Source organism: Rattus norvegicus, chromosome 19 (genome assembly GCF_021556685.1).
Source record: "Rattus norvegicus strain SHRSP/BbbUtx chromosome 19, alternate assembly SHRSP_T2T, whole genome shotgun sequence".
Taxonomy (NCBI): Eukaryota; Metazoa; Chordata; class Mammalia; order Rodentia; family Muridae; genus Rattus; species Rattus norvegicus.
Window position 1 is genome coordinate 50,313,648 of NC_141552.1, and position 25,923 is coordinate 50,339,570.

A 25,923-nucleotide genomic window follows, 5' to 3' on the forward strand; every position below is an offset into this window, starting at 1 on the left:
AGAAAGGGGATTTCCTAGACCCTAAGTGTGTTTCAATTTCATAGGTTTGGCGAAAGGAATATGCTCAGCCACTCGCCCCGCTTCCTCAGTACCAAGGCTCAGCCTGGTACACTGTAATTTCCTCTTCATGTATTATGTAGTGACTAATGGAAGGGCTAGGTCACCAACCAATGTTGTACTCCAACTCAAAGCTATAGGATTTCAATTGTCCTTAGTGTAGTTGGGCAATAGGAGGCTTGAATCTTCTCTTATCAAATGAGGAGGGTAGCAGTTATGAAGGGATTTTCCTTGGGACTTGTTACAACAGAGTACAGTGGCCATAGAAATTTGAGGGTAGTTTCCTGTTTTGCTCTGCTATGTCTTGGGGTGGCTCTAAAAACCTTTCTTCCCTTGGACAGATGAAAATGCTCACAGGGTTCGTTGTTAATTACCACTAAGAATTCACTGAAGATGATTGGGCAACCTGTATCAGATGTTCAGATGAAAGGATCGGTGGCTGCTGATGACACAGATGTAAATTCTAGGTCTGCAGGTTAAGCTCTGTCAGGGGCCCACCCCAGGGATGCCTGCGCTGGGCCTCTCTTGCTCAGAGACTCTTCCCCAATACCAGCATTCTGAGTCCAGGTGAAGTGCCCAAATTCACAGAGTCAAAACCTTGTGAAAGATTTATAAATCCGCAGGGTTTTAGGATTTGTGACTAGCTTTGTAGACCCATTACTATAAATCAAGGCATCTCGAATACCTCAAAAACACTGCCCATGTGGCTGCTGGCATCAAAAAATCCCACTTAAAATTAAAAATTATTTTCCAAGATGCACACCCTGTGCTCCAATTGATATTTTAATAACTCGATTAAAAATTTCCCAGAAGTCTATTAGAGTCAGGAAACAGTCTGTGGTGTAGGTGAGGATTTGTTTTTGCAACGGAAACTTTTAGCCCCCATGAACAGAGCAGCCAAAAAAACTCATTTACATGTTTTTCCTCCATTCTCCCTTAGTACAGTGCAAAATGAAAACCTGTTTGGAAGAATATGTTTGCTTCTCTCTCTCTCTCACTCACTCACACATACACACACACACACACACACAGCACATGATCCAATTTTCAAATCGTCTTTTATTTTCCACTCCGGAGTAAATTCGGGTATTCATTATCACATAAAATTCGGGTATCATTACACATAAAATAAAAAAATTAAAGCCAGGCATGGTGGTACGCTCCTGTAATCCCAGCATTTGGAAGGCTGAGTCAGGAGAATTGCCCTAAATTTGAGGCCAATCTAAATCTACCTGGTGAATTGCAGGCCAGCTAGACCTACATCACAAAATCTCGTGTCTAAATAAATAAATACAGTTGCCATGAATGTGGTGTGGGTAACCTGGCAAGCACATCTCTGAGTCTGAGGCCAGCCTGATCTATGTAGTGAGCTCCAAGCCAGAGAGGGCCAACAAAAATAAACAAAAAACACGAACAAGAACAACAAAAAAATTCACAAACAAAACTCAATAACTCCTGGTGGGGGTGGGGTGGGGGGTATTAGAGCATGGTTTGCCCTTTGTTAATTAAAAAGTGAGTCTGACAGTCCTTGGCCAGCTCACTGCAGAAACTGCTATGAAAATCCCCGAAGGGCTGGGTTGCTGTCCAAGCCATGGAACTCTATTCCCCTGTGCGAGCTCAAGCGTGCGGGCTTCGATGGCTGCAAGTCTCTGGAGGTCTTTGCGGCTCCTTGCAGACATCTAGGTCCCGAGGGTCTGTGTCCTCCTAAGTACAGCACGGTGTAGGGCCGGCCGCCTCAGGCTCGCCGCCACCAGGTCGTGGCAAAAATCTTTTCCCTTCTCAGGGCCCCAGAAGCCAGGCCGCCTCCCTCCTCCCTCCCTCCTGGCGGGGCCCTTTCCCAGCCCGGGATCAGCAGCAGCCGCGGCAGCGACGGCAGGAAGCGAAGCCCTTGTTGATGCTGTTCTGTGGCGCGCCTGTCCGCCCTCCGTCGGCCACCAGGCTCTTCCGGGCTCCCGGACCTCCCCCCTCCGCGCGTGCGCAGTGCCTCACGAGGGGGCGGGGCTCAGATTCCTGTCAGCGGCGGCGGCGGTGGCGGCGGCCGTCAGTGTTCGCTGAGGAGAAGCCCGAAACGGACCCGTTGGCTCTCCCTCTCCCCTTCCCCGTCCGAACCTTCTTCTCTCTGGACTCACCGAGAGTCAGTTTTCCACTCCACAGAGCTGTTCTCCACTCCGAAGCCCTTCTCGTCGCTCGGCCGGGTGGGAAGTGACTGCCCTCGAGGAGGAGGAGGAGGCAGCGGCTGCCGCCCTCGTCTCACCGCCCCCGGTTCGGTGCCCGCGGATCCCGGAGAGGAGGTGCCGCCGCCACCGCCGCTCCCCCCCTCCCGCTGCCCTCGGGCCGGGCTGGGTCGAGCTGCGATGCCCTCGGACTTCATCTCATTGCTCAGCGCGGACCTAGACCTGGAATCGCCCAAGTCCCTGTACTCGCGAGGTGAGTCAGATGGGGGGTGGGGGGTGGGGCGTGGGGGCGGGGAGCGCGAGCGCGTCGAGTCCCGGGGGGTCCCCGTCGGGGCCGGGTTCTGGCGAGGTTGCCCCTCACGAGAGTCCTGGGCCGGCCGCGAGGGCCAGGAGTGATCTCGGAGCTGCGGAGCGGCGCCCCCTCCCCAGCGCAGCGCAGAGTGGCAGGGGGCTCAGGTTCCTCGCTGCCCCGAGTCCTCTGCGGCCCCAGAGGTTCGCAACCTGCCGGTCGGCGGATCCGGACTCCACCACCCTCGGCGGACTGCTGGTCCAGTCCTCCCCCGGCAAGGGAATCACCCCACTGGTCCCGCTGCTGGAGCCGCCCGGGGGGGGGGTCGGGGCGCCGCGGCTCATGTACCCCCGACTCTTCTCCTTGGCAAAGTTGCCCCACGCCGGGCTGCGTGGCCCCAAGGGGCTTCCGAGCTCAGGGTCACCATTTTTTTCTCCCTCTGGTCTTGTTTGTGCGCGGTCGTCCTTACCCCCCCCCTCCCCGGCCTAGTCCACTCCCTCCCCATGTCGGGACGGCCCCCCTCGGCCAGGCGTTCTTCCTTTCCTCGTCATCTTCTTGCCTGGAAAAGGCCCCGATCTTCTTTCTCTCTTTCCACCTCCGTGACATTCTAATTACTTCTCCTCTTTTACAAAGATAGGGATGCCCTCCCTGGATTACTTGTATACCTCTCCCTGGAGTACCAGGCTCAGTCCTGCCCTTTAAGAAAAATTCTCTTCTTTGCTGTTCAAGAGCTTCGTGCAGAGAGAAGGCAATGAACAGAGATTCCCATTAAAAACTATTTTGGCCAAGGCCTGCAGGGGATTCCCAGCATCTAAAACATTAATACTTGAGGTGATCTCTGCTGGGGTTAAATTCCTATACTGGACACCACAAGAATGTGTCAGAACAGGTTTCCTTTCCAAGGGGTATCAAATCAAAAACACCCCCATCTGTGCTCATTGCTACTTCTTATACCAGCGAGAGAAGGCAAAAGACCGTTCTATTATATTTTTTAAAAATATATCATGGTGAACCCTTTCCCCGAGAAATCCATCATTTCTCCTATTTTTGGTTTTACCAGAAAATTTCATCTCTTCGGGGTGGAGGAGGACTTCAGCCTGGCATTAGTGTATTTATATTAAGTGAATCAGAGGGATATGGTTTACCCTGGAAGGTGCCAGACTTTATAGACTTTTGAATTTGTACACAGAGTCCTATTTAGTAACTGTTAGGCCATTGTCTGTTGCTTTGATGACTTTAGATGGCAGTCACTATCCTGTAGACGTTTTTCAGATATTACCTGAAGTTTAGAAATATTGAAGTTTGAAGTGTCATAAGGAAGAGAAAATATCAAGAGATGTTCCTTAGAATAGGGCTAATGCACAATTTGATGCTAAAAATAGTCAACACAGTAATACCATTTGGGCAGTAATCATCAGATAATTTTCCATGAAACAAATGCTTTATCAAAATCTAAGTTTAGCTTTAGAGACCAGTGTAGAAGCAGCCCAACCTTCCTTTTGCAGAGAACAGACTAAACTAATATGGGCTTAGGCTCTTAAAAATACATAATAGTTATGTAAGAGATGTATGCTATCCTTGGCATTTTTTCTCATTCAGCATAAAAAGTACTTAATGCTTTTTGTGTTTTTCAGATTCTCTGAAGTTACACCCATCACAGAATTTTCATAGAGCTGGACTATTGGAAGGTCAGCAAAGTGGCACTGTACAGCATATTGTGTTAGTGTGCAAAGGCTCTCTCTGATGAAGTGGAAGTGGGAAAGTGGGAAACTTTGCAGACTCACACAATGTAGGTTTTTTGCTAAGGACCCTGATCCTTCTTTTAGAGCAGCTAAATGTTTCAGTGGATTTCATTGCTGTGCTTGAATTGCTTGTAGGCCGTTGTATCTGCTTTGAGAGGCCTTGGGAAAACCCCTTAGGGTCATTTAAAATTATGTGTTGGGTGTTCTATTTTATAGTATTTCCGTTAAATTGTTCTTAAACACAAACTAAATTTGAAAAGATTGAAACATAAGGATGATAAATTAATAAATGCAGCAGTGACACCAAACACATACTTAGTTTGAAAATTCCAAACAGAAAACTTTTGGATGTTGTAAATTTCAAAACAATATATAATGTATTTACCAAGTATTGATGTTATTTCTATTTCATTATATGTAAGGATAAGAAAAGCTACATATAGGAATGGTGCTTAGAAAAAAAAAAAAGGCCCCAGGAAAGTTCTGGGAAAGTTAATAGGATATGTACCTTAAATAGCTGACAATTGCTTAAAAAAAACCCAAACAAACCATTTTTTCATTGTAATAAATATTTTAACTCTGCATTGTTTCGATAGATTTATTTTTTAGACTTTACACTTTGAGTTTTAGGGACTTGGTGTTAGTTATCAAGGATAGTCATTTAATTTCTCCATTGTATAGAGCTGAGAAACAAGCTGAAAGTAAGAGGCGTGGGGGGAAAGTTCAACATCAGCAGAAACAATGCTTTCTGTGTTATAGTCAGTACTCCTTACACAAAGCCAAGCGCTACTGTGAAATATATGTATCCAGTGACATAACAAGTACTTTATGATCTCTTTGGAAAAGGCTTTAAATATTTTCATAGGACTTCAATATAGCTTTTTTTTCTCCCTTAGAGGTAGGTAGACCTGTAGATACAGTGGAGGAAGTGGGTGTTGTAATTCAGCTTAGGTTTGAATACCAGTTTAGCAACTTCTTCAGCGCTGTGACCTGAGGCAAGTGATTTTACTATTCTAAACTTCATTATTCTTTCTACAAAAGTAGGTATCTCCTTAATGAGGTAATGTGTATTAAAATGCCTAGTTACAGTGTTTGGCTTTATTTATTTATTTATTACTATATTATTGGGCAGACAAGGGATTTACTTATTTACTTATTTTTGGGTTTTGAGACAGGGTTTTACTGTGCATCTCTGACCTGGAACTCCTTATATACCAAACTGATCTGGAACATAGATCTGCCTGCCTCCTCTTTGAGTGCTGAGATTTAGGGGTATGCTATAATGCCCAGCAGTATTGGGGATTTAACCTGGGGTTTTCAAGAATGGGGCAACTGAGCCTTGGCAGAGGGGTATCATAATCAGATTATCAGGAAGTAGAAAGATACTGAAAATGTGTTATTTAAGAAGGTATTTTATAAATGTAAGGGTTTTTTTTGTTGTCTTTGAGGTTTATTTTTGAGTGTGTGAGTGTTCTGCTTGCCTATATGTCTGTGTAGCATGTGTGTATCTTGTGCTCACAGAGCCCAGAAAGATCTGTGTTGGATCCTCAGAGACTGGAGTTACAGATGGTTATGAGCTGTCATGTATGTACTGGGAATCAAGCTTAGGTCCTCGAAAAGAGTAGCCAGTGCTCCTAACTACTGAGCCATCTCTCCAGTCCCCTAAAAGTTATTTTTTTTTAACTTTAGCATCAGCTATATTGTTTTAGCAATATGATTTAGAACATATAAAACATCCTCAAATATTTACCAGTTATATTTGTACAGAGAGAGAGAGAGAGAGAGAGAGAGAGAGAGAGAGAGAATATATTAGTATGACGATACTTTTTTAAAAAGTACAATCCAAATAGAAGAGGCATTTTTAGAAGTTTTTTTTTTATTTTTGTTTTTCAAGACTAATATTTTTGTTATTGCTGTTTGTGGCTATTTTGTTTTGTTCTGTTTGAGACAGTCTCACTAGGTGGCCCCTGTTGTCCTAGAACTCACTCTGTAGACTAAGCTGACCTCAAATTCATAGAGACCCACCAGCCTCTGTCTCCCAAGTGCTGGATTAAAGGCATGTAGAAGTATTTCTTATTGAGGGAGATTTTTAGGTTTTGTTCTTATTGTTTATGGTGATATGAGACCATATATGTCTGCATTGTTCTATCTTTCCTGGGGAATATCATAATCAGATTACAAGGCAAGATGAAAAAAGGAAAAATGTGTTAATTATTTAAGGAGGTAGACTTTTTTGTTTTTTTGTTTTTTGTTTTGTTTTGTTTTTGAGACAGGTTTCTCTCTGTAGCCCTGGCTATTTTAGAATTCATGCCATAGACCAGGCTGGCCTGGAACTCAGAGAGTTCTGTCTCTGCCTCCCAAATGCTGGGGTTGCTGCCACTGTGCCTGCCGTTGCTGCTACTGCCACCTGATCATTGTCCAACTTTAAGAGATATTTTTAATGAGTTTATAGAAATACAACCATTTAATATGCATATTACATGCATGTACCTATGTGTTAATTTTTAACTTCAGTTGAGAAGATATCTTAAAAAGATCACCCTTTTACAGATAATATTTCATTAACAGCTATATATATTGGATTTTTGACTCAATACATCATGAATTTGATTGTTTAATATTTTAAACAATATTTAACATTTATATTGCCCATCGTTAACTTTAACTTTTAATTTAGAAACTTTACATTTATTTGTGTATATACACGTATATACATGCACTGCCATGGAGGACAGAGGACAATTGTAGGTAATTCTCTCCACTATATGAAATTTTAATTTAACTCGTCTGGCCTTGTGACAGGTGCCTTTACCTATAGAGCTATCTTGGCCTGTGAGAAATATATCTTAAATAATGTATAAAAGCAGAGACAACAGAATGCCAGGTCTTGTATGCCCGTCGCCAGGCTTTAACAGTTTTCAGTGTCTTCTTTTTACCTTCTATTTCCCAAGCGTACTTTAAAATAAGTGGGTTATTTTAAAATAAATACCAAATATTGTAATCATTTCATATATAAACACTTTAACATTACGGTGAGTTCTTCCTTTTTAAAAGGTTTTGTTTATTAGTAACATAAAAGATAAAAATGTGCATGATTGTCTTGCCTGCATTTCCACATGGTGTGTGTAGTACTCTCACAGGCAGAATGCAGGCAGCATGAGGAATCCAACCCAGCCCTCTGCAGGAAGAGCAGGTGCTCTTATCCTCAGAGCCTTCTCTCCAACTCCAAGGTTTTTTTTATTTATTTATTTATTTATTTATTTATTTATTTTTATTTTTATTTGTTTGTTTGTTTGTTTGTTTATTTTGGTTCTTTTTTTCGGAGCTGGGGACCGAACCCAGGGCCTTGTGCTTCCTAGGCAAGCGCTCTACCACTGAGCTAAATCCCCAACCCCGGTTTTATTTATTTTTAAAACATTTTTACTTAAGTGTGCACGAGTAAGCAGATATACTCGTGGGTCCCTAAGGAGACCAGAAGAGGGCATCATATCTCCTGGAGCTAGAGTTAGAGTTAATTGTGAGCCATGTGAGGCACATGTGTTGTGGGTACAAACTCTGCTCCTTTGGAAGAACAGCCAGTACTTCCAGCTGCCGAGCTAGCTCCAACCTCATGGCGACTTTTCTTTTCTTTTCTTTTCTTTTCTTTTCTTTTCTTTTCTTTTCTTTTCTTTTCTTTTCTCTTTTTTCTTTTCCCCCCTCTTTTTTACTTTCTTACTCCTCTTTCTTCCTCTTCCTTCCTTTTCCCCCTCCTCTTCTTCCTCTTCTTCTTCCTTTGTTGTTTTTTTTTAAATGGGGGAGTTGTTTTTGTTTTTTTTTAAAGATTTATTCATTTATTATATATGAGTACACTGTAGCTGTCTTCAGACACACCAGAGGAGGGCATCGGATCCTGTTACAGATGGTTCTGAGCCACCTTGTGGTTGCTGGGAATTGAACTCAGGACCTCTGGAAGAGCAGTCGGTGCTCTTAACCACTGAGCCATCTCTCCGGCCCTAAAATAGCGTTTTACCATGTAGTCTTGGCTGGCCTAGAATTTACTATGTAGACCAAGCTGGCTTTGAACTCAAGATAATGGCCTGCTTCTGCCTCCTGAGTGCTGGCCTTAAAGGTATATTCTACCAGCGTTGGCTTCTTGTGTTAATGATTTTGTTTTGGTTTGATTTTGTTTTTTCCAGACAAGGTTTCTCTGTATGGCCTTGGCTGTCCAGGAACTGACTCTGTAGCACAGAGTTCAAGTCTTGCCTTTAACATACAGAGATTTACCTGCCTCTGTCTTGAAATGCTTAGAGGCATGAGCTGCCACCACCCAGCTTTTTATTAATTTTTGAAATACTCTGTTTTATTCTAAGAAGTGTATATTCTAGTTCACTTCATTCTTTTGATTCTCCTTTGCTGTCTTTGCAAGATGGAATATTAGGAGGCTGTTGATTCTGGTGTATAAGTATCTTGTAATCTGCACTAAAATTGCAGTCCAAGCAGGCAAGGTGGGTGAGGCAGGAAGGTTGCAGAGATGGAAACAAAGCTAGTGGGCTCCAGGCTGCAGAGTGTGAAATTGTATTAAAAAATATGGTGAGAAAAAAATTGTTGAGCATAAATCTCTGCAGAGTGCTGCATGTTAACAGCTTACCACTGAATTTTTTAAAAACATTTACTTATTTTATATTGTGTAGGCATGTGTTCTATAGTACCTATGTGGGGTTCAGAGAACAGTTTTCATAAATCAGTTCTTGGCTCTCTACCATGTGATTCTAGGGAATCACATCAAGTTGACAGGTTTGGTGGCAAGTGCCTTTACCTGCTAAGCCATTTGCTGGCCCCATGATTCACTGAATTCTTTCTCTGTGTGTGTGCATGTATGTGTATGTATGCATGCATGTGTGTATCTCTGTATAAAGCCCAGAAGTCAGTCTATCCCTACTTTCACTGAACCTAAAATTAACTAGTTTGGCTAGGCCTCTCTGTGCTGAGATTATACACACAGGTAATTTTTTAAGTGGGTGCTAGGTCTTTAAACTTAGGTCTTTATGCTTACATAAAAAGCACTCTTGTAGAGCCAATTCCCTAGCCACCAAACCCACTCATGTTCATTTATTTCTCTCAATAAATTTCTTTTTAGATTTAATTTGTTTTTATCTTACATGAATGGGTGTTTTGCCTGCATGAATGTCTTGTTCATCACATACATGTAGTGCATGAAGCAGCCAGAGGAGGGTATTGGATCCTCCTCTGGAGCTGGAGTTAGAGATGGCTGTTAGCCACCATATGGTTGCTGGGAATTGAACCTGAGTTTTCTGGAAGAACAGCCAGTAGTACTCTTAACTACTGAGGTTTCTACTCCAGCCTTTCTTTTTGGAGACATGGTCTCATAGCCAAGATTATCTTTGAACTTTTGGTCTTCCTGTCTCATCATTTTGAGTGCTGAATCCCAATGAACTAGTGGCTTATAGAAGTTGAGATGTTAAGTAACAAGGCCAACCTAAACAACTTCATGAGACATTGTCTCAAATAAAAGTCTGAGAGATGGGGTTGGGGATTTAGCTCAGTGGTAGAGCGCTTGCCTAGCAAGCGCAAGGCCCTGGGTTTGGTCCCCAGCTCTGGAAAAAAAAAAAAAAAGAGTCTGAGAGATGAGCTGGGAGTATACCGTTTGTACAGTGTTTTCAAGGCTGTAGGTTTAATGCTCAGTACAAACAAACACCTAAGAAATGAAAGTAAACAGATTAAGAAAGAGGTGAAGGTGGGTGTGATGGCCCACACCTTTGATCCCAGCACTTGGGAGGCTGAGACGAGAGGATCTCTTTAAGTTTGATATCAGCTTGTCTATAGAGTTCCAGGACAGCCAGGGCTATGGAGAGCAACCCTGTCTCAAAAAACAAACAAACAAAAATAAATAAATAAACAAACAATGAGGTTTTCCTAGTTATATAGTAGAATGGGAAATAATAGAATAAGAAAGGTAGGGATGTATGAAAAATAGAAATCAGGCTTAGGAGTGAAAAGTAGGAAGGGAAATAAGCAGAAGCTATCTCCTATAGAGACATTCAGGAATGGGAGATGCTTAAGGCACTTGAGTTCTCTCTGTCTGTCTATCTGTCTGTCTGTCTCTGTCTCTATCTGCCCCCCTTCTCTGTCTCACTTTAATTTTATTATTGTCTTCGTGTACGAAGTGTATGGATGCATTGCTCATGGAGACTGGGATACAATTTTCTGGAGTTGACTCTCTTTCCACCTTGGGTTCCAGGGATGGAGCCCACATCACCAAGCTGTTAGTCTTGCTGAGCCAGGGCACTCAATTTCTTTGGCAGAACTTTGACAGCATCATAGGATCTGTTTTTGCTGCTTCTTATTTCTGCTGGTATGTGTCAGAGACAAAATGAAATTGAGAAGAGATGGGCAACAGAATAGAAGCCTCAAAAATTAGTTCTTTCTCTTGCTGGGTTTGCTGGGTCTTTTATTTGTTTCCTGAACCTTCCTGAAAGTTCTCTGAACTCTATTAGAATATTTCAGTTCTAATGCTAGTGTGGCCCTGAGAACCCACCTGAGGGAAATCACAGCGGTTTTCTTCACTATTTCATTTAGGGTACTCTCTTTGGAGCTAAGTTACTTCTCCTTTTCATAAAGGTAAAACAGTATGAAGGGTTTTTGTTTGAAGCAGGATATCTTATAGTCCAGGTTTGATTTGAACTTGTTATGTAGTTGAAGATGACTTTGAGCTAACTCTCATTCTCTTGTCTCTACCTCCCAAGTTCTGGGGTTATAGGCTTCTCCCCCCACCCCAGCTACTTTTATGTGGTGCTGGGGAACAAACTCAGAGCCCCGTGCAAGCTAAGCACACATTGTACCAACTAGCCTAAATTTTCAGCACAGAATCTGAGTTCTTTTTTGGCTCCTTACATGTGTACTTAAAGTCTTTTGCTTAACTGTATGTAGAAAATTCTGATTTTGAGGAAAATAGAAATTTGATTCATAATCATACATACTAAATTCTTTTTTTTTTTTTTTTTTTTTGGTTCTTTTTTTTCGGAGCTGGGGACTGAACCCAGAGCCTTGCGCTTCCTAGGTAAGCGCTCTACCACTGAGCTAAATCCCCGGCCCCACATACTAAATTCTATACTGCTAGTTAGGATGTTAGATATTAAAATAAGTTTTAAAAATATGAATAAACATGTTTTTTAGTAGAGACTTTACCTGTCTATCTATGTATCAATCTACCTATCTGTCTATTTATTTTGAGACAGGGTCTCTACATAGCTATGGCTATCTTGGTACTCAACAACCTTGCCTTAATTCACTGAGATCTAACTGCCTCTGCCTCCCAAGTGCTAGAATTAAAGGAATGCACTCCCATGCCTGTCCATAGAGGCTTTATTACACAGGTATGTTTGTCTTAAAGTTTCATTACAGTCATCTCTAAAATTAATAAGATAGGACATGTTTAACTGTGCCCTGTGGCAGTGGCTGTAAACCAAATGTAGGCTTAAGCTAGCAAGTTACTGTTTTTTATAATGGGTAATGACGAGAAGTCTTGGACTATGTTGTTTCTATATACATTAACTAATTGTTTATATATGTGGACAGGTGTGCCACAGAATACATGTATGGAAGTAAGAAAGTAACCTGAAGAAACTTACTTGATATTTTGTGTTGCTTCATATTGAACCAAAGTCCTCATGTTTGAATGCTCAGTATATACTCTACCACTGAGCTGCACCCTAGGAATTAATCCTTTTAAAAATAAAATGTCGGGTTGGGGATTTAGCTCAGTGGTAGAGCGCTTGCCTAGCGAGCGCAAGGCCCTGGGTTCGGTCCCCAGCTCCGAAAAAAAAAAATAAAATAAAATAAAATGTCAGTCAAATGAAGCAAGCGTTTACCAATACGGAATGAGTAAAGTCTGACTGTTTGTTTCGTTGATTAGGGCAACTATTTCTATATAGTAAAGCAAAATCCTACTGGTACTAGTCAGTGCACTTTTTATTTAGGGACACGCTGGCTTTAGTACTAATAAACTACTTATATTTAAGAGCATACTGATGCTCTTGCTTTTCCCCTCTTCTCCCTTTGTCCCCATTCCCTTCCTCCCTCCCCCCTCTCTCTCCACATACTCATGGCCAGCCTCTACTTTTTACTTTCTCTCTCTCTGCCTTTCTCTGCCCCTAGTACCCTCTTAACTCCCTTCCCCATCCTGAATAAACTCTATCCTATACTAAAAAAAAAAAAAGAGCATTCTGATTTTAATAATGTTATTAATAATTAATACATACATGTGAGATGTTCTGCATCATTAACACTGGGAAATAATTTCAACCCCAGAAACAACTTTTACTTCCAAGGATGGCTGTGATCAAAAAGATGAGCCAAGCATTGTGGTATATACTTGTAGTCCCAGTTACACAGGAGATTGAAGTAGGAGGAATTTGGCTATTTCCTCAAAAAGTTAAACATGTTGGGCTGGAGAGGTGTCTTAGTGGTTAAGAGCACTCACTGGCTGCTCTTTCAGAAGACTTGGGTTTGTTTCCCAGCACTGACATGGCAGCTCACTACCATCTGTAACTCCGGTTAAGGGCATTTGAGACCCTCTTCTGGCCTCCAGGGGTACCAAGTACACGTGTAGTGCAAGCGTGTAGGCAAAACACTCATACATGTGAAGTAAGAATACATCTTTTTGTTTTGTTTTGTTTTTTGTTTTTCAAGACAGGGTTTCTCTGTGTAACTCTGGCTGTCCTAGAACTTGTTTTGTAGACCAGGACAGAAGAGACGTTCAGAGGATCAGGAAATTAAATAGAAACATGCAGCAAAGGAGCATAGGGAACTGGGATAGCCATTAGAAAGTCCCAGACTCCAGGAAGTGAGAGGCTTCAGGAGCCAATGGTGATGACTTTAGCTGAAATACCCAACAAAGGGGAGATCCAACCTGTAGAAACCACCTCCAGTAGAGAGGCACGTCCTCACAGTAGAGGGATGGGGCCACCCATGCATCTCAAAATTTTTAACACAGAAATGTTCCTGTCTAGGAAAGACAGGGACAACAAAACTGAACAGAGACTGAAAGAAAGGCCATCCAGAGACCACCCTACCTAGGGATCCATCCCATCTGTAGACACCAAACCCCTACACTATTGCTGATACCAAGAAGAGCTTGCTGACAGGAGCTTGATATGGCTGTTCCCTAAGAGTTTCTACCAGCACCTGACAATACAGATGCAAATATTTAACAGCCAACCATCGCTGAGCCCGGGGATCCCAATGGAAGAGGTAGGGGAAGGAATGAAGGAGCTGAAGGGGATTGTAACCCCATAAGAAGAACAACATCAGCTAACTGAACCACCCAGAGCTACCAGGGACTAAACCACCAACCAAAGAGTATACATGGAGGAAACCCAGGACTCCAGATACATATGTAGCAGAGGATGGCCTTATCTGACATCAATGGGAGAGGAGGGAGGCTTGATGCACCAGCATAGGGGGATTCTAGAGGGGTGAGGCAGGAATGGGTGAATAGGTGGAGGAGTACCCTCATAGAGGCAAAGTGGGGTCAAGGGGGATAGGATGGGAGAGTTGGTGGAGGGGTAACCGGGAAGGGAGATATCATTTGAAAGGTAACTAGAAAGGGGGATATCATTTGAAATGTAAATGAATAAAGTGACTAATAAAAAATCCCCCTAAATAGGTAAATTTGTATCGTGTATGAATTATATCACTGCACACATACATTCATAACATGAATAGGAAAAGTTAAAGTAATGTGATCAAAACAATAGGATTTGTATACTTTTTTGTAGAAGGCTAGCTCTAATAGTAAAGTATTGATTGTGGAATATAAATTACTAGAGTGTGGGAATATAGACTGATGCAGCTGCTATGTACAACCTACAGTTCAACAGGTTAAGCATCATTCTCAGACAATTCATCTATTTTACTTGTGGTTACATATATGAGAACAGGGATTAAAATAATAGCTAAAATTTATAATAGCTAAAGGATGAAAAGGATGGGAATGTAGCTCAGTGGTAGAGTGCCTGTCAAGCAGACACGAGCCTCTAGTTCATTCACTCACACAGAAGGCCTGGCAGGAGTAGCACATAACCTGTAATCTCAGTAGCTAGAAAATGAATATGAGTTTGAAGCCAATCTGTACTACACAACGAGACTGGCTCAAAATTGAAAATAAGATGGAAACAGCTGATATCTGTGAATACATGTAAGGGCTAAACAAAGTATGTTCCATGAGAGAATAGTAGAGTATTATTCACCCTAAAATAAAGGAAATTTTGATTCTTCCCACAGTGTTTATTAACTTTGAAAACATACAAAGTAAGCCAGTAATGGCTTATGTGTATAAATCCAGCACTTAGGAGGTGGACACAGAAAGAGGGTCAGAAATTCAAGGTTAGCTTTGAATCCATAGTGAATTTAGGGCTAGGCTGGGCTACCAGAGATCTTGCCCCAGAAAACCAAAACAAACAAAAACCATAAAGTGAAACAAACCAAACAAAAAGAGACAAAGTATAGCTAAAAGTTACATTTGCATATTAGTGTGAGTTACTTAATGCCATTGAATTGTGCACTTAAAAATGGCTGATAATATAAATTTAATACATATTTTTTACCATAAAAATGTTCATAATCTTTAAGCTTTGAGACATACTCATCCATCCATCCTTCCTTCCTTCCTTCCTTCCTTTCTTTCTTTCTTTCTTCCTTTCTTTCTTTCTTTCTTTCTTTCTTTCTTTCTTTCTTTCTTTCTTTTGAGACTGAGTTTCAGGTAGCTCAGGCTGATCTCAGATTCACTATTTATGAGGATGACTTTAAGCTTTTGGTCCTCCTGAGTCTTGCCTTCTCACTTCTGGGGCTGCAGGCATGAGCCTTGGTTCCTGTACTACATACTTGATAATCAGAACTAAAGTTTGAGAAGCCAGATAGATGTCTTCATGAAAAATCTATGAGTAGGTATATTAGCCTCATTTAGATGGGATAAAGTAATGTTTTTCACCATCTTGTGGTTGATTCATTTTGTTGATTTGTAGAATGCAAATGTTTATATTTATAATAGCAGGAGGATTGCTGTTATCTAATAAATGTCACAGAACTGTGGCAGTGAGCCGGAAAGAAGAAAAGCTACATTAGTGAAGTGAGACATACTTTTGTAGCTATGGAAACGTCAAGCTCTACTGAATCAAAAGGGTGTTCCTGTGCTTGTATTTATATTATTAATTAGACATTGATGTGGTTAATAAGGACCTTGGATAATTGTTAAATTAAATTGAGCTATAATTATATTCATTGAAGGTCTTGGTTAAAGGGCACTACTGTTGGGTGGTTTAATGTTTGTTTTATATGAACACTAAAATAATTTTCATTAATTTCTATGACATAATTTTATATGAGGCTTATATGAGTTTTTGTGTTTTTCAGAGACAAGGCCCCAATTTTTAACTCAGGCTGGCCTCTTAACTCATGGTTAAGTCTCCTGAGTACTAAGATGACAAGCTTGTGCTATTATGTCTGACATAATTTTTTACATTATGCTAATACCTATAGATATTTTTAAATGAATGTATTTTGCTCTGAGCATTTCAAAGAAAAGTTGATATATTCAAAGGAAATACAATTTGGAGGGTAAGTTATTTTTAGTTAATATTTTTTAACAGAAAAGCCTTTCAAAATTTTAAACTATAAGTAAAGCTATTTTCTGATGATTCCGTTTTCTTTTTTTATGCACATTGCTATTTTATTTGCATGTATGTCTGTGTGAGAGTGTTGGATCTCCTGAAACTGGAGTTACAGACAGTTGTGAGTTACCACATAGATGCTGGGAATTGAACCAGGGTCTGCTGGAAGAGTAGCCAGTGCTTTTAGCTTCTGAGCCATCTCTCCAGCCTCCAAATTAAAGTTTTAAATGCTGTTATGTGTGTGCTTGGATTTGAACCTTAAATGTGCTAGGCAAATGCTTCTACCACTTATGTTCTCAGCCCCAAGAACATTTTTGTGTGGGGGGCAGAGTATTGCTAGGAATTGAACTTAGGACTTTTCATTTCTATTTCTTGGTACTGGGGGCTGAATTTAGGGCCTCGTGCCTTCTAAGCAGGCTGTCTACCTCTGAGCTATATCTTACCCAGTCCTGCTTTGTTTTTGGGTTTTTTTTCTTTTGTTTTTGTTTTTGTTTGTTTTTTTTTAGACTGTCCTCCTGCTTCAGCTTCTTAAGTTTTCCATTTTATTTTATTGCAGAAAGATTATGTGAAAATTATAAAGTAGGAGAGACAATATGTAATCCTATCACACAGAAATAACCATTGTTAACATTTTTATGTGATAGTTCATTTTATTCCGTTCCCTTATTTCTGCTCATTAATGGCTGTATACTGATTTAATCTTAAATAACTGAATTCGGGGCTGGGGATTTAGCTCAGTGGTAGAGCGCTTACCTAGGAAGCGCAAGGCCCTGGGTTCGGTCCCCAGCTCCGAAAAAAAGAACCAAAAAAAAATAAATAAATAACTGAATTCTAAAAGCATTTTTCCCCCCTTCTTTGTATATTCGAACATCCTCTAGGTTATTAAGGGAGTATAACTTAACTGTACTTTTTACTAAAAGGAAGATATTTATTATAGATCTTTAGATGTGCTGGGCATGCTAGCATATACCTTTAATCCTAGCATTTGGGAGGCAGAGGCAGGCAGGTCTTTGAGTTTGAGGCTAGCCTGGTCTATAAAGCAATTGTAGACCAGCTAGGGTTACATATTGAGACCCCCATCTCAATACAAAACAAAACAACCTTTAGACAATGTGAAAATACTAAGAAAAAGGTAAAAATCTCTTCTCAAATATATTCTTTGGGGGTTGGGGATTTAGCTCAGTGGTAGAGCGCTTGCCTAGCAAGCGCAAGGCCCTGGGTTCGGTCCCCAGCTCCGAAAAAAAGAAAAAAGAAAAAAAAAAAAAGAAAGAAAAAAAAATATATTCTGTGTGTGTGTGTGTGTGTGTGTGTGTGTGTGTGTGTGTGTGTGTGTTATATAAATAGGATTCTTGTTTTATTTTCGAGACAGGATCTCATATTGTCCTTGCTGGCTTGTAATTCACTGTGTAGACCAGGTTGAACTTGAAATTTTAGTGACTCTTCTGACTCTGCCTCCCAAATTACATGTATGGGTGGGAGGTGGAGATATGTGAATGTGTGTACAGGTGTCACTGGGGTCCAGTAGAGAAAGTCAGATTCCCTAGGGCTGGAGTTAACATGGTTATGAGACACCCAACCAGGGTATTGGGAACTGAAGTTGGTTCTCTGATAGAGCTGTACGTGGTTCAAGTACTCTTAACCTGGGAGTCATCTTTCCATCCCTAGGGGTTTTTTGGTAAAATTTTACACTGTTTATAGCCCACTTAACTAAACAGAATGTTACAGAGTGGAGATTTGATGTGGTCCAAATCTGTGTTTCTAATGACTGCATTCTATCATGTTATGTTTGAGTCATTATTTAACACTCTTGCATTGATGACATTTACATTTAGGGTGTTTCCAGTTCTTTTTATAAACAGTGCTGTAGAGAGCAGTTTTACATGTGTATTTAACTGTATTTTCTCCTTAATTTAACTTTATAAATGGCTAGATCTGGTGGCATAGGTTTGAAATACAGCTGCTCAGGAGACTGAAGCATTAGGATTTAAAGTTTAAAGCCAGCCTGGCCTAACAGTGAGTTCCCTGAGAACCTCAGCTATTGAGTGAGACCATTCAACAAAAAAAAAGGGGGGGGGGGAGACAATTCCAGGTTCAATAAATACTTTTCTAGTTATATTTTTGCCCAAACCAAACTAATTCTAGATTTTTGATATAATTTGAACATTGTATATGTGTACTTCCTAAATATGAATGCATGAAATAACTGACAAATGTTATTTTTTTTAGATCCAATTGATAAGATATAATTGCCCACTTAAACATACAAAGCCTGGTACCATCCATCCCTTAGGAACATTGATAACCTATAAATACACAGAGCGAGATCTTTATGTCAGCCTCCATTGTCCTGCCACAGCTTCTCTCCTCCTCCCTCTCCTCTCCTCCTTTCCGTTCCAGTCTCCTCCTCTTCCTTCAAAATTCTCTCCCACCCATCCTTCCTTCTCCTCCAATGACAAGGCTCCTATCCTGTACCTGCCCCTCACCTGTATTTTACAATTCAGTGGGGAGAAGTTTCTGGTGAAGTCACCTGATTCCTGAGTATGTGACTAGGCAGCTGTCCTTGGGGCAGTGGAATTTTATTGATCAACTTTTAAACGTGATCTTTGTCTAGTTGTCTCTTCCCATGTTATAGTAAACTACCTGAGGAGGTAGCGGAAATGAAATGACCTTGGCCAAATAGATACCTTGACTCACCACTGTATTGTAGGCACAGCTCCTGGGAACTACTGTGAGTGCTTAGCCCTGACCTAAGTGCCACCTCTCCTTTCACTTATTTTTTTTAAAGATTTATTCATTTATTATATATAAGTACACTTTAGCTCTCTTCAGATACACCCAAAGAGGGCATCGGATCTCTTTACAGATGGTTGTGAGCCACCATGTGGTTACTGGGAATTGAACTCAGGACCTCTGGAAGAGTAGTCGGGTGCTCTTAACCGCTGAGCCATCTCTCCAGCCCTCCTTTCACTTATTATCCTGAGACAGTCTTAGTGGATTGTCCAGGCTCTTCTAGAACTCACGCTGTGACCCAGTCAGGCCTTAAACTTTTGAATACTCCTGTTTCCACCACTAAAGTATCCAGTATTCTAGTAATGCCACCAGTAAATCTGAGAATACAAGACTGGTTTGATCCTAAAACTGGTTAGTATGTAGAATTAGAGGTAAGCTGATAGAAGTTCATTATTGGAAGAAAATGCACCTTTAAATTCTATGTATGGGTGTTTTGCCTGCATGTGAGTCTGTGCACTGTATACTGTATATATATGGTGCCTGCAAGAGTCCAGAAAAGGGCTTCAAATCCTCTGGAACTAGAGTTACAGATGACTATAAGCCACCAGGGTGCTGGGAATTGAACCTAGGTCCTCTGGAAAAACTATTAAGTACTCTTAATTACTGAGCCATCTTTCCAATCGTTAAAACATTTTATATAGATTACGTTTTGTATAGTGAAAGAACACATACTCTCCAAGCTTCATGATTCATGCCTATAATCCCAGCAGAGGCAGGAAAATCAGGAGTTCAAGGTTTACCTCAATTACATAGTCAGTTTAAGAGCAGCAGGAGTTGTATGAGATTTTGTCACCAAAATCAATGCTCTGAAAAGTAAAATCATTGTTGTTGTTATTGTTATCATTATTATTATGTGTATAACGGCAGGAAGAACCTGTGTCATGGCACACATTTGGAAGTCAGATGACAATGTTTTGAAATCAGTTCTTCCCTTCTTTTATTTGACATCTGGAGATCAAACTGAAGTCAGAAATTTTTATTGTTCCCTAGTCCCTTATTAGAGCCATTTTTTTCCTTTCTAGATGCTGATTTTAGCTATAATTAATGGGGTACTGAATTTACTTCAGTCTTCCTAGTTGTTCATTAACCTATTTGTACTTGACTACTTTAGCAAGTTCACAGTAATTTATCACTTGTTAGTTGAAACTGCCAGGAGCTGGAATTTGGTTTCTAGTGTATCTGCCAAATTAGTTGATTTTGATTTGAGGAAAGTTACTTTGTATTAACAAGTAGGATTGTTTAGATTAATATTTCTTAAACTTTTCTACTTATAACTTCGTAGGCTTGAGAAAGTTTTACATGACTTTATACGTATATGAAGTCAATATACAGAGCTAACATTTACTGATAATAAACAATGGATTTATCTTTTTTTTTTAAAGATTTATTTATTTATTATAGATGAGTACACTGTAGCTGTCTTCAGACGGGCCAGAAGAGGGCATCAGATTCCATTAGAGATGGTTGTTAGCCACCATGTGGTTGCTGGGATTTGAACTCAGGACCTCTGGAAGAGCAGTCAGTGCTCTTAACCGCTGAGCCATCTCTCCAGCCCCTAGATATCTTTTAAAAACTATTTGGTATATGTCTTATAATTTTACTGTTTATTAAAGACAGAAGCAAATTTGCATACTAATGAGATGAATGTTATTATCCTTACCTAAGAGTTAAATCTTGGCTGAATTTTGATACCGCAGGGTGTAGAACCCATTCAATGTTTTTCATAGTTGATTGATATTTTGATTTTGTAATCTTTAATGCTGAGAATTTACCTTGGCATAATACATAGTACAAAATAGTAAAACTATGTTTTTACCATTTCAAAAATTGTTGGAAATTGTCTTAATCTCAAGCCACGTCTAAAGTCTTTTAATGACTATTAAAATGATGCTCAGAAATTTAATTTTGGGGAAATATAGTTAACACCTCTTTTTTTTCCTCTTAAGATTTATTTATTTGGTTGGTTGGCTGGTTTGGGTTTTTTGTTTTGTTTTGTTTTGGTTTGGTTTTTTTTTTTTTTTTTTTTTTTTTTTTGAGACAGGGTTTCTCTGTGTAGTCCTGGCTGTCCTGGAACTTTCCAGGTAGATCAGGCTGGCCTTGAACTCAGAGGTCTACTAGTCTCTGCCTCCCTAATGCTGTGCTTCCATGCCCAGCATTTTTATCTTTTTGTTGTTTTGTTAAGATTTAAAATTTTTAATTTTATTTATGTGTGTATGTTTGTCTGTCTGTGGGTATGTGCACATGTATATGTATGTCTATAGAGGCCAGAGAAGACAGATCCTTCTGGAACTGAAATAATAGGCTTGACATAGGTGCTGGCAACCAAAGTCCAGTCCTCTGGAAGAGCAGTGCATACTCTCTTTCCAGTCCCGAGGACACTTCTTTGTTATTGATGTGTATGTGTCTGTGTGAATGAATATTCATATGTGTGCGCAATTGCCCATGGGGACCAAAAGAGGGTGCTAGCTATAGAGTGATCCTTTACAGCTGGAATTATAGACAGTTGTGAGCCACCCAACATGGATGCTAGGAACTGAATTCTAGTCCTTTGCAGAGCAGCAAGTGGACTTAACTGCTGAGTAGTTTCTCCAGCCCCAGGTTTTTTTTTGTTTTTTTTTTTAATTTAAAAAATTGAATTAACAAATACTGGATTTTCTATAAGTCTCTTTACCATCTACATGTACATACTTTTTCAAAAAAGTATTCTTAAACATATCCTTCTTTAATATATTTTTTTTTATTAACTTGAGTATTTCTTATATACATTTCGAGTGTTATTCCCTTTCCCGGTTTCCGGGCAAACATCCCCCTCCCCCCTCCCCTTCCTTATGGGTGTTCCCCTCCCAACCCTCCCCCCATTGCCGCCCTCCCCCCATAGACTAGTTCACTGGGGGTTCAGTCTTAGCAGGACCCAGGGCTTCCCCTTCCACTGGTGCTCTTACTAGGATATTCATTGCTACCTATGGGGTCAGAGTCCAGGGTCAGTCCATGTATATAGTCTTTAGGTAGTGGCTTAGTCCCTGGAAGCTCTGGTTGCTTGGCATTGTTGTACTTTTGGGGTCTCGAGCCCCTTCAAGCTCTTCCAGTTCTTTCTCTGATTCCTTCAATAGGGGACCTATTCTCAGTTCAGTAGTTTGTTGCTGGCATTCGCCTCTGTATTTGCTGTATTCTGGCTGTGTCTCTCAGGAGCGATCTACATCCGGCTCCTGTCAGTCTGCACTTCTTTGCTTCATCCATCTTGTCTAATTGGGTGGCTGTATATGTATTTTAAACATATATTCTTAAACATATCCTTCTTTAATATATTTTAAAACAAATCTAGACTGGAATGGTAGTGCACACCTTTACCACCTTTAGGCACAGCACTTTGGAGGCAGAGACAGGAAGATCCCTGTGAATGTGAGTGGGGTCAGCCTGGTCTACAAAGCTAGTTCTAGGCTAACTAGAGCTACATAATAAGATCCTGACATGCCTCAGTGGTTAAGAGCACTGACTGCTCTTCTAGAGGTCCTGAGTTCAAATTCCACAACCACATGGTGGCTCACAACCATCTATAGTGCGATCTGATGCCCTCTTCTGGTGTGTGTGAAGACAGCTACAGTATACTTATATATAATAAAAGAAAGAAAGAAGAGAAAGAAAAAAGAAAAGAGCTGAATGGTAGAGGCAGAGGCAAGTGGATCTCTGAGTTCAAGACCAGCCTAGTCTATAAAGCAAGTTATAGGACTACATAGAGAAGCTATGTCTTGAAAAACAAATGGGAAAAACAAAGAATCAGTGAATGAATGAAAAGGAAAAAGAAAAAAAATGTAACTTTCTATAAGATTATTTACTGAATCTCCCCCTTCTTCTCCCCTCTCTCCTTCTTCCCCTTCCACACACAAACACACATATAGTGTAAAAACTTGCACAGCATATATGAAGTTCTGAGTTTACACTTAGTTAACAAAAGGCAGACAGCACAGATAACTTACCTGTGCTAAATAAGCCTTTATGAAGAGTTCTGACAAGAAGCTCCTGAGGGAAAGTAGAAAAATTCGAGATCAGTAGTATTTGGTGGGGCAATAGAGCTGATAAAAGGAATAACAAAAGATAGGGCAGGGCTAGTGGCACAGTATTGCTCTAATCCAGACTCTGCTGGAGTTAGAGGCATGAGAATCCCAAGTTTAATAGTCACATAGTCTATAGATAGAGTTAGCAAGGACAACACACACACACACACACACACACACACACACACACACACACACACGTACGTACATGGGGGGGGGTGCGGTCAGACAGACAGACACAGATCTTGGAATATATCTTTGTGATAGAATACTTGCCTAGCATGTACAAGGTGCTAAATTCAACCCTTAGTGTCTGCAGACAGATAAGCAAATATAAGAAAGTTTTGGCACCCAAGGCAAAAACAAGGATTTGGGATTTAGAGTTGGTGCTTCTCTTGAATTTAAAGGGACAGGTAATGTCATGCATGGATATGCTCACCTTTAATCCCACTGAGGTAGGTGGATCTCTGTGAGTTTGAGGCTAGCCTGGTCTACATAGTGAGTTAGATCAACCAAACTTACACAGTGAGTTTGTCTCAAAAATGTATGGATGATAGAGAGATAGAGATGAGGATAAGAAGTTTGAGAATTCGTGACCATGGAAAAATGAACTTCCAAGAGTGACAGACACACCGGAGTGGCTTTCAAAGAACCATTGTGAGGAATCGTTAGGAAAGATGACAGGATGACAAGGAATACATTTTTATGTAAGGCTTCTAGGTTGCTTGGAGGAAGGTTATGAGTTCATAGACGTTCTAGTCTGTAATCTTTGATTTCCTGCATCAAAACCTGAAGCTGTGGATTTAGGAATGTTGAAGATGAGCGCTTAGTTTTTCAGGATTGGGCATTATTAACAGGATGAAAAGCAGTATGGACAGAGTAAAGGAGTGTACTTCAGGACACAAGCTTCATTTCATTGTATCCTCAGTTGTTGCCTTCTTTCCCACCTTTCTCTACCTCCTTCCCTTTTCCTGTATGTGATGGGGACCAGTTCCAGTTTTGCTTTGTTTTTTTGCAACATTCTCATGACCTTGAGTTTGTGATCCTTGTGCTTCACAACTTTACTATGTTGGCCACTATCCCCAGTTATATATTCTTTTGGAATGAACCAGGCTTCATGCACGTTAACCAAGCACTCTCCAACTGAGCTGCATTGCCAGCCTGCCTGCCCTAGCCCTTTCTTCCATCCATCTCCTTTTTGACAGTATCCCACTGTAGGCTAAGGTGGCTTCAGAATCAGAAGTTCTCTTGCCTTATTCCTACATCTTGGGAGTAACAGCCGTGATCCACAGTTCTCTTCTGACCACTGATTTTTCTCCCATTTTGAGACTTAATTCACTTTTAATATAATTTACAAATTGCCATTATGAACACTGTTGTTTCCTGTGAGAGGTAATGCTGCTGATCACGCAAGATTTTTCTATGATTATCACTGTTCCTGGATACCTTTTGTTGTGTGTCCTACATTCCTTCTGCTGTTGTACTTTCCAGTGTATGGTGCTAACTTGTGCTTTTAGCTTTATTTAGGGAAGACCATACATAAGTCAGATAAATTGTATGTTAATAGATAAGACCACACCTAGATCGTTTTTTGATATATTATGGTTTCATGTTTAAGATTTGGAGTTAGAACAGATCTGAATTCAAATTCTTCATCTGTATTTTTAGATGTATAAATCTAAACTTAAATTTTCTAGTTTAAAGAACATTTAAAGCCTAAGACCTATTTCACTGGGAGAATGTTTATAACTAAGACAAAATAACTGATTTTAAAAGTTTTGTTGGACCCACAAAATAGCTCAGCAGGTAAGGACATTTTCTGGGCAGTCCTGGTAATAAGCTCTGGGGCCCATCTAAAGGGGAGAGGAGAGCTGACTCTATAGAGATGTCCTCTGACCTTACATGTAGTGTGAGCTTGTGTACCACCAGTGCACACTTCATGCATACACCTGTAAAAGTAATAATAATAGCAATAATAATGTTTTATTTAGCTAATTAAAATCCTTCATGGCATAGTTGAATTATTTCTCTAGATTAAGGGAAGAGGACTCTTCACTGTTGTCTTTTATTTAATAAACCTCCATAGATTAAATATTTTGACTATTACAAACAATGTATTTTTTGGGGTATGATGATCTATCCGTAATCCCAGCATCATCTACATATGTAACCAAACCCTTTCTCAAGCAAAACTAAATGAATACCATTTATTCAAAGAATATTTAATGATAGAAGAAAATGTTCCTGATTAAATAAGTTTTTAGAAGGAAGATATGAAACTGACTCTGGGCTGCAGTTGTAGTTCAGCATAGAGTTCATTACCTTGCATAGAATGTGTGAAGACAAACAGAAAACCTAGAATGCTATTTTTATTTTATTTTTCCTTTAAAAAATTATTCATTTATTTTTAATCATGGGTTGGGTGGAGCAATTCCCATGGATGCCAAAGGCATTAAATCTGGAGTTCACACAAGAGGTTGTAAACTACCCGAAATGATGTGAATGCTGGGAATTGAACTATGTTCTCTGAAAAGCAATACATTCTTCTAACTGTGGAACTATCTTTCCTGTTAATTAATTTTTTAGACGTACTTATTTTATGCATATGAATGTTTGCCTTCATGTTTATATAGGTGCCTGTAGAGGTCAGAAGAGTGTCAGATTCCCTGGATTTGGAGTTTTGATGTTTGTGAGCCGCCATGTTGATGCTGGGATCCAAACCAAGTTCCTTCCAAAAGCAGCAAATGATCTTAATCACCAAGCCACCTTTCCAGCTTTGTTTCTCTAAACAAAACAAAACAAAGAAACAAAAATTAGCTAAAAAGTTAGAATTCCCAATCCTTGGAAGTTTCTTACACTTAATTTTTTAAAAACCTTTTACTTCGTGTACATATACTGGGTGTATATATGTGCATGTATCTCTGGGCATGTAGGACCCAAACTCTGCTCCTCTGAAAGAAAAGTAAGTGCCCTTGACCGTTAACCCATTGCTCCAGCCCATTTTAAAAAGATGTATATATTTGTTTAATGTGTATGGGTGTTTTGTGCACACATCAGAAGAAGGCATTGGATTCCATGGGACTACAGTTATAGATGTTGTGAGTGTCCATGTGGGCACTAAGAATTTAACTCAGAATCTCTGGAAGAATAATC

The 25,923-nt window shown here is 40.2% G+C and overlaps 1 protein-coding gene across 17 annotated transcripts in view; it reads left to right on the forward strand.

Annotated features, from left to right (window-relative positions):
* The first annotated feature begins 1,605 nt into the window (after positions 1 to 1,605).
* The window catches only part of Nfat5 (nuclear factor of activated T-cells 5), an 86,943-nt gene continuing 62,625 nt past the window's right edge, over positions 1,606 to 25,923 (forward strand). For 6 of the 17 annotated variants that reach the window (XM_087594599.1, XM_087594602.1, XM_087594604.1 and 3 more), the window contains exons 1-2: positions 2,101 to 2,484; positions 4,155 to 4,208. Coding sequence is in view for 5 of the 17 variants with exons in the window: in XM_087594609.1 (XP_087450735.1) it covers positions 2,412 to 2,484; positions 4,155 to 4,208 (127 nt within the window). In the remaining 12 variants the exon portion in view is untranslated. 17 annotated transcript variants of the gene reach the window in all.